At 49.6% G+C, this 8,794-nt stretch overlaps 1 protein-coding gene across 6 annotated transcripts in view; it reads left to right on the top strand.

Annotated features, from left to right (window-relative positions):
- NDST2 (N-deacetylase and N-sulfotransferase 2) overlaps positions 1 to 8,482 on the top strand; it is a 137,251-nt gene extending 128,769 nt beyond the window's left edge. For all 6 annotated transcript variants that reach the window (XM_080401209.1, XM_080401213.1, XM_080401208.1 and 3 more), the window contains 6 exons: positions 1,217 to 1,340; positions 2,857 to 3,031; positions 3,271 to 3,441; positions 4,760 to 4,869; positions 6,330 to 6,432; positions 6,592 to 8,482. In XM_080401209.1, the coding sequence (XP_080257335.1) occupies positions 1,217 to 1,340; positions 2,857 to 3,031; positions 3,271 to 3,441; positions 4,760 to 4,869; positions 6,330 to 6,432; positions 6,592 to 6,717 (809 nt within the window). In that variant the 3' untranslated portion in view covers positions 6,718 to 8,482. The remainder of the gene's footprint in view (positions 1 to 1,216; positions 1,341 to 2,856; positions 3,032 to 3,270; positions 3,442 to 4,759; positions 4,870 to 6,329; positions 6,433 to 6,591) is intronic.
- Positions 8,483 to 8,794: the final 312 nt, after the last annotated feature.

Here is an 8,794-nt window from a genome sequence, read left to right on the forward strand (position 1 = left end):
ATTCCTCCAGAGAGGAGAGCTGGAAAGGTCTGCGCCGTAGATCTGTAGGGCTGCCCTTTGTGCAAGCTGCCAAACGGCCGCGGAGGACCCTTCAGAGAATCTCTGATTTGTTCTAACCTAAATCTGGCAAGTCTGTCAGTACTGTGCACCCTGCACTTTGCTTGGCTCAGTCCTGATTTGCAGAGAAAAGCCCTGTTTGCAGAGTTGTCTTCTGGCGTTTTTGACCTTCCTTAGCATGTCACAAACAGAAGCTGTCAGCAGGACTAAACGCACGCACTTAGCCAAGGTTACGATGAATGCCTCCGGGTGCTTTTATTGCAACAGATCTCTGTGTACCCACCGCATGCTCCATGTCGCTGTCAGTGGGAGGTGGAGATCCTCTTTTGTCTGACCTCTGTCACCACTGCGTAACTGCTGTGGCATTGTGGCTGGCAGTGACACAGCTGTACGTACTGTATTGAGGAGTACCTTCTAGACCGGGGAGAGCAAAATCTGGTCAGCCAAAGCCTGATCTTCAAACCTTGGCTTTCTCTGTAGCGCCGCGCAACAGCAGCTGCTAGCCACACACTGTAAATGGCAGCCCTGGCCTTGAAAAGCAGCTTGTCCCAGCCCAGCTGCTGCCTGTGTCACTGCGAAGCTCCGGTGGCGTGTGCGCAGCATGAGCACGTATTGCAGCCCAGGTGCTCGCAGCGGTGCAGTGAGAAGGCCCTTCTCTCGGCCGGTTTGTTGGCCTGCGGGAGCCCTACGGCTGCGTGCTGAGCAGGATTATTGGGTTTGGCTACGGCAGAGGCAGGCCAAGGCACCTCTAGCTCAATTCTATCGGAGGACACTAATGTTGTCCCTAGCACATCTCCTTCCCAAACGCACTGCTGCCCTGCAGTGCCTCCCATTAGGTAGGTGTGGGTCCTGCCACGTGGCAGCACGGCTGTGCCGCCAGGGAAGAGAAAAGGCATGACAGGTAGCTGGCATGGGTGACTGCTGGCAGGCTAAGGAGGTGACTTAAATCAGCTGCATGAGCTGAACCGTGGGATTGAACTGGTCGGCCAAGTTCAATTCCAAAGTGCTTGGTGCCACAAACCTGCATGATTTGAGGGGTGGGTTAGCCCCGCACAACGGGCACGTGCCCGCCTGGGGACCGGTGGTAGCAGACGTGAAGCCTTTCATTCAGCTAAGAGTTATGTGTGACGCAGGTCCTGTTAACTGGTTCCTGTTGCAGGCACAACAGCTGTGCACTTCTTCTTGACCATGCATCCAGCTGTCACCAGTAACTTCCCAAGTCCATCCACCTTTGAGGAGATCCAGTTTTTTAATGGACCCAACTATCATAAAGGAATCGATTGGTAAGAACCCTGACGCGTGTTCTTCTGTGATAAGGTGCACCCATGCTGTCTTCTCCCAAGTCTCTCTGTATGTCCTCCTCAGCCACCTCAGTAGCTTCTCTGTGTCGGAACAGCTGGTTTCATTGCTGTCGCTCTGCACGTTCTCTGTTTCTCTTCTAACCCAACTGCTTAGTCCTGGGAGCAGGACAGGTAGTTTCTGATTTTACCGACTGTTTACCATCATTTTTAGGCAATGATTTAGCTTTAAAAATTCAGAATCTCTGTTAGATGCACTGCTGTCGTGGCACTTCTTTTCATTTGACATGCAAAACAGACAACAGTGTGCTCATTAAAAAGTTCTTTGTGGTTTCTGAGTTAAGACACACAGTATGGAGGAGACAACATCCCTACTGTTGTCCTGGGCCCTTTAGACTCAGAGCCATCCCTGCGTTCCTTTCAGCGGTGCCAGTGTCCACGTGAATACCTTGATCTTTGCTGGTAAAAATACGCAATTATGATAGTGTTTCCACCTGGCAGGGGAATTCTGGCATCACTGTGCCACTGGTATGCCACTGTGTTCCCAGGCAGAGAAATTCTTAAGGTGTTTCTTGCTCAGAGCATTAATTTGGGATAGACTGTGGCACCGCGCTCCCTCCTGGGGGGCTCTGAGGGACAGCTGCGCAGCAGTGAGCCATTCTGCTGTGGGATTTCTTTGCCTGTGAGCTGTGGGAGATTTTGTCTGACTTCCCTGATCATTTAGAGGGCGGTTGAAAAGCTACTGGGAGATGGCTGGTACTTGAGCAAAGCTCACGGGAGTCAAGCACTAACAGAGCCGCTGCACTAGCTGATCAGCCTAGAAAGCGTAGGCTTTTATGTGCATCCCCTCAAGTGTCATCCAAGTTGATTTGAGTGTAGCACCACATGCAAGACAAGAATCTTTGTGTTTAGCAGCAAATTGAGTTTGTTGTACAGCTTAAATTTCAGCAGAGACCAGTCTTACAGTGCCCCGTCCCCCCATTACCCTCTACCGTACCATTACTTGAATCTCTTACAGCTTCCATGTTACTAATTTGAGAAGCTCCTGTGAGGCCAAGCAGAGCTCTTTACCCTGTGTCTCAGCTACAGACTGAGGTACAAAGAGACTAATGATTTAGCCGGGTTTAGAGAAGCAGACAGTGGCAGGGCAGGCAGCTGATTCTGACCTTAATCTTGGGACAAAACCTCTTTTCTGCTACAGCTTGTAACTAGGATGCGACCCTCAGCCTTTTCCTTCCACTGTGCAAGGACCCGGGGAACATGCTCTCGGCAAAATACTTTCTTACCCTGCTATCACCTCCAGCTTTCCATGTTGTGCTCCGCCACCCCTTTCCAAGTCCCACCTCTGCCAGCTCTGCGCCTGCGTGCCCGTTCGCTGTTACCGGCAAAGCGCGCTCGTTCTGCGGACAGCGTCTGCTGGAGAGAAGCAAGGGCATCGTTTTGTCGTGTGCCGTTTCTTTGTTGGGCCATGCTGCTCACCAGCAACCCGTCTGTTTGGCAGGTACATGGAATTCTTTCCCATCCCCTCCAACGCCAGCACAGACTTCATGTTTGAGAAGAGTGCCAATTACTTTGACACAGAGGTGGTACCAAAACGTGGTGCAGCCCTGCTGCCTCGAGCCAAAATCATTACTGTTCTGATCAACCCTGCTGACCGAGCCTACTCGTGGTACCAGGTAACTTCCCTGCCGCTCCTGGGCGAGGGCTGGAGGGATGGGACGGGGGGCTGAGGCAGAACGCCCAGGGACCCACGTCCACAGAGGGGCCGGGGGACGCGACGCCCGCCGCCTGCGGAGCGTGGGCAGTTACATACGGAAGTGTTGGCAGGCGGTTGTGCCAACACGGTGGCGTCTGCACAGGCACGTATAAGGTGGAATTTGTGTTCCTGCTCTTAAATTCAGCTTATGTTTTTCAGCACCAGCGTGCTCACAGTGACCCCGTGGCACTCAATTACACCTTCTACCAAGTGATCTCCGCGAAATCCCAGGCCCCTCAGGAACTGCGCAACCTGCAAAGCCGATGCCTGCTCCCTGGCTGGTACTCAACACACCTAGAGCGCTGGCTAACCTACTACCCCTCAGGGCAGGTAGGAGCTTTGGCAGTAGTGGCTCTCGTGGAGCCCTTTGTAGGTTTTTGTAGGTTGAGTGGAGAGGAGAGCGAACTGTAACACATGCACGTGCCCCCCCCCCTTCTTTTCACCTTGTCTTTTGAAACAAGAGCCACCGCTTGATTCCTCCTGTTACAAGCTGGTAAGAAATCAGGCTTGAGTACTCCAATTTTGCACTTTATTGTATTTGTGAAAGTAACGGAGTGCGGCAGGGTACTGTGACCTCCCAGAGGTCAGCGAGAACAGCAGCGTTGGCGCTGCCTCCCTTTCATCTCGCAGCCAGCAGCCCAGGGCCCCTCCGCAGCCCCAGGAGGTGCTCAGCTGCTGACTGCCCTTTCCTCGCTTTAGCGAGAGGGTCTTGGGCTCTGCCTCTTGTTCCTGCGTTGTGAAGCTTTGAGCTGTCTGGTGAAGGGAAACTGCACTGCAGAGATGTCAGGATTCTGTATTTTGTGTATACATTCACAGAAAGTCGATAAGCAGACCGAGACCATTACTGTCTCTAAATTCCCAAGAAGTGTATAAGCTAACAGTGTGTGAGTCAGGATGTTTTCTTTCGCCTTCCTTTCTGCTGCTGGGTTACCCTCAGTCAGTCAGTAATCAGGCAAAGGCTTAAAATGCCCGTTTAGTCTCTAATTCTCTGCCAAAGCAGCAGCCTAAACTGGACATGACAGATCTGCCAAGGCTGAGAGAGACATGGGAAAATATTCTTGGGCTCGTATCTCACTGCCTTACTACGCCCGGGGGTTACTGCTGTGAGGAGCGGTAGAGCCAGGCACACCACCCTTGTACTTACAATGGGTCGGGGTCACCTGCATCCCCCAGGCTTCAGGTCACGTGGCTTTTTCTGTGCTGTTCTTTGGAGTAGGTAATTTATTAGCACTAAAGTTGTTATTGCCAGTCATACACCTAATAGGAGAGCGATCGTAGGTTACAGAATACTTAGCACGGTGGCTGCTGACATCTAAAAAGAATACATGAGGTCTTCAGAGACCATTTGTAACTCGTGCTACTGCTGGGCCTTAGTGCTTAGTTGCAGGGGGTCTGGCCAAAGGGCAGGTTTATCAAGCAAAGCCCGTCATGATCGGCTGTTTATGTTTATGGTTTATGGTACTTGTGGCCCGTATCGTAACGTCTCTATCTGTGGTGGCAAACAGGCCATGTTGCTCCAGAATTAGCGGGCTTTGGCAGCCTTTACTCACAGGGACAAAGGCCAGGGGCAGTGTGGAGACCAGGACACTCGCTCGGGTGTTGTTCGGCGCAGGCTCTTGGGGGGCTAAGGCAGCTGCTGTCTTTTCAGCTTCTCATTGTGGACGGTCAGGAGCTGAGACACAACCCTGCCTCTGTAATGGACAACATCCAGAAGTTCTTGGGAGTTACACCGCTCTTCAACTACACCCAGGCCCTCAGGTAGGAAAACTGTTTTTGTTTGTGACCTAGTAAGTGTTTGACTGGGAGAACAGCTTTTATCCCTTGACTACAGGACCTGCCACGGTTTCAGAGGTATGCCTAACCCTAGAATAGGTCCGGATGGCATGAGGTGCTAAACTGAGGCTGGAAGCGTAGCTTAGTCTTTCCGGAAATGATAGGGGAAGGGGTGGTTTTGGCTCTGTCGCGGAGAAGCATGAAGTTGCTCGCAGCAGTAATTATGTTTTTCATTTGTGGTTTCAGAAGAGGTGCTGGAATTATTAGCACTCCTTATGTTTTGTGTTACACCTGTATCTGACAGAAAGTAGAGGAGGGATGATAAAAAAATGTGTGACAGGCTGCTCCTGTCTTCAACCAGATGGAGATTAGGGACATATCGCCCAGTTCTGAGGTAAAGAGCCTGTTATTACAGAAGACATGGACTTGACAGGTGCCCAGAGCTATCTGGGGAAGTGTTGGTGGAGGCACTACCTCACTGCTAGTAAGCTGAAGGACGTTACTCAGCCATTACTGTGATCTTGCCCACAGTGCAAGTACATTTAACGTGACTAGGTAAGCGCTAGCTGAAGGTGAACTGTGGCTGTTACCAGTCTTCAGTGGAAACTCTGCAAACCCACTGGAGATCCTGAACATTGTCCTTTGCAGCTGAAACCTGTGTCTTTACATCTTTGCTATGGCAGCCTCAGGGAGCAGGTGGTGCGCAGGCATACCACACCTGCCCTGCCCTTGAACTGAGGGGGGAACCCATTCCCTTCTCCTGCAGTGGTTTTCCAGGCGGGGGGCATGTGGCTGCCCAGGGGAGGGCAGATTTAGAGAAATGTCAGTTACTTGAAAGCCTTGCTTGCCGAAAGGCATGGGGTGATGGTAAACAGGCTATTTACAGTAGTGGTACTGGCTGGCACCTGTCAGCCAGGGTCAGAAGATAAATGGTGCTGGTCAGCTTGCCCCAGAGTTTGGTAGAGGGACTTGCTTACACCTCGAGCTCACCTTTGGCCAGTTGAGGGGACAGGACAGCCCAGACCCAGCTCCCGGCATTGCCTGATTACCTGTGGTTTAGCAAGAAAAGAAACAGTGACTCTTTATAAATGGTCAGGGGATTCTCTAATACTTCTCAGCAATAATGAGGAGATTTAAAAGAATTTACATACACTAAAACATTGATTATTATTAGCATTCGTTAATTATTAACAGGCAAATATTGGTAACACCATGTTACCTCTGAAATTTGCATAAAGCTGAAACAGTCATGGTTGTAATGGATTTCTTGTCAAAGTAGATAAGTGCTAAAAAAAAAAAAGGAGCCAATACCACAAAAAAAGAAAGAAAACCAAACCCAATTTGTAAGGCACTAAAATGGGAAATTCCCTCTGGATTTACTTAAGTTGTGCTGCTATGAATTGGGCATGTGGTCGTATCTTTTAAAGACAAGTGTCCTTTTTCAGATTTGATGAAGCAAAAGGATTTTGGTGCCAGCTGCTAGACGGAGGAAAGACTAAATGCCTAGGAAAGAGTAAAGGAAGAAAATACCCCGATATGGATTCCTTGGTGAGCATCTGTCTCAAATCTGTTGGAAGCAAGAGATGTAGAAACATCCCCACAAACCAACCTGGATTTTCCTACTGTCTCCATCCTCGGTGATCTACAGAACATGTGTCAAAGGTAACATCTTCTTCCATGCTAATGTGGTCTGTATTTCTCACACAGTCACGGCTGTTCCTAAGAGACTTCTACCGGGAGCACAACATTGAATTATCCAAGCTGATGAACAGACTCGGGCAGCCCCTTCCATCCTGGCTCCGAGAGGAACTGCAGAACTCCAGCTGGAGCTGAGAGGGACTCCCGTGCCCCCAGTGCCATTGGGATGTGTGGTACTCCTACGTGTGCTAAGATGCCATCTCTTGTCAAGCCAAAACAACTGGACAAACAAGCAAGAGCAGAGAATGTGCATGTGGAGCCTTTCCCTACCCCCGGGAGGGGCTGCTGCCTTTGGCACTGCCCTGGGGCACGGCCTGCAAGTCAGTCTGGAGTGTGAATGGTGCGTTACACTTTGACTTTTATTTACAGGAAGGATTTGGAATGCCTGCCCTACTTTAAGCAGGGGAGAGAGCACCGGTAACACTTTATGTTTAAAATGCTCTTCTCAGTGTATGAAACAGGCACTAGCTGGAGGGTTAACGTGTGTTACTCCTTTGAGTCCAGAAGTAAAGACTTAAGAGCTGAGGTATTGAGCCCACTGCTGAGAGAAGAGAAGCAGCTTAGTGAAAGGGGAATCTAGTCCAGTGAACCCCAGCTTTATCCAGTAGTCTGTTTGGCAACAGCAAGGTACAAGAACACCTTGTTCCTCCCCATGCAGAGCACAGTGGCCGTGGTGGTTACTCACAGTGCCACTGTGCGTGGCTGTTGGGGACTGCACCTTCTTCGAGACAGCCGGAGTAGATGTAAGATTGGCTCTCCTTATCTCGCTGCAGCATTGTTGGTGTGATACAGTGCCCAGTGCCTTCGGGCCACGGGAGATAAGACAAAGCTGCAGCTATTGACACACACAGAGAATTGATTTGTTATCTTAGGGAAAAGGTTGCCATTTGTGGCAAGTATTTCTCTGCAGGGATGTTACACAATTCAAAAGATGACCAAGGAGCAGTATGTCTCCTTAGAGCATGTTGGAGGCACGTGTTAGTCCAAGCCCAGCAGCTGGGGGAGGCAAAGCTCAGGCATTGTAAAATAAGGTTGATACAGCTGAAAGCAGACAATTCAGTTCCCCATGTCTGATCAGCTTAAAAAAAAGAAAGAAAGAAACATTTTTCTCTTTCCAACAGCTCCAGGGCCCCTACCTCATGCTGATAGCTAGCACCTGTTTTAATCCCCTTGCAGTCCCAACAACGCCAGGATAAAAGCAAAAAACAGTAAGAATCTTTCAGATGTAAAGGGAACGCTTGGACTTAGAAGTGGTTTCCTAAATCCAAAGGAAGCTGTTTAGTTTACTACTTCTGCACACAGTCAAGTAAGTACACTAAGGTGCTTTGCCTCCTGCAGTTGCTGGATAATTATTCTCAGAAGAAATCCTCCATCACGGTTGCACATGTCTTCTGTCACTGAGCCATAGGCTTCTCCCTCCTGGGCACAGGTGCTCCTTGGAGATTGCTGCAGTTCCAGAGAACAGAGGGGCAGGATCCATATGAACACAGATTATGGATTATGGACCTTCCACAACTGTCACAAGCTCCTTTTCTCCTATCCAGAGAGAAGATGCTTCAACCAAGCTTTTCCGTTGAGCCTTAGGTATTGTGTATTTCTGAATGAATGGTGCATTTACCGTTGTACGTAAATGTATATAGTATGCAATATAGTATTTTATTTCATGTGCCCTTGGAAAGGGTTATTTTGTGCAGCCAAAAAAAGGACAAAAAGACTAGAAACCCCTCTCTCACTCCTGTTAGAGAGAAGAGCCCGACTTCCTGCACTGGATTCACATTTAGCATCATTCACATTGAATGATAATGAAGAAATTCTTGGCTCTCGAAGCTGAGCACAAGTGTCTGAATAAAGGCTAGAAGTAGTAGTAAGTGGAGATTCAATAAATGTACTACTTATTTTTCTTCTTTGTGATGATTTGGAGTGATGTCGCAGACCCTAAGCTGGTACAAGGGTAAGAAAAACTGAAAAGCCTACTGCCGGCCTTACAGCTGATAGGTGGGAGGGCAGCAAAGGTGTTTAACTTACATTTGCAATGCCACAGAAACGGTGTCCAAAGGCTTCTTCTTCCTCTGCCTGCAGACCTGTCGACTTGCAGAAGCGGGCACAGCGCACCACCTGTAGCTACAGGCTCATTCTGACCAGTTTCCACTGGTGATGGCTTTTGGGCCATCCCTGTACTGCAGGAGGGCCCAGCTGCTGTGCCACAGCAGGA

Source organism: Falco punctatus (genome assembly GCF_963210335.1).
Source record: "Falco punctatus genome assembly, chromosome: 9".
NCBI classification, from domain to species: Eukaryota; Metazoa; Chordata; class Aves; order Falconiformes; family Falconidae; genus Falco; species Falco punctatus.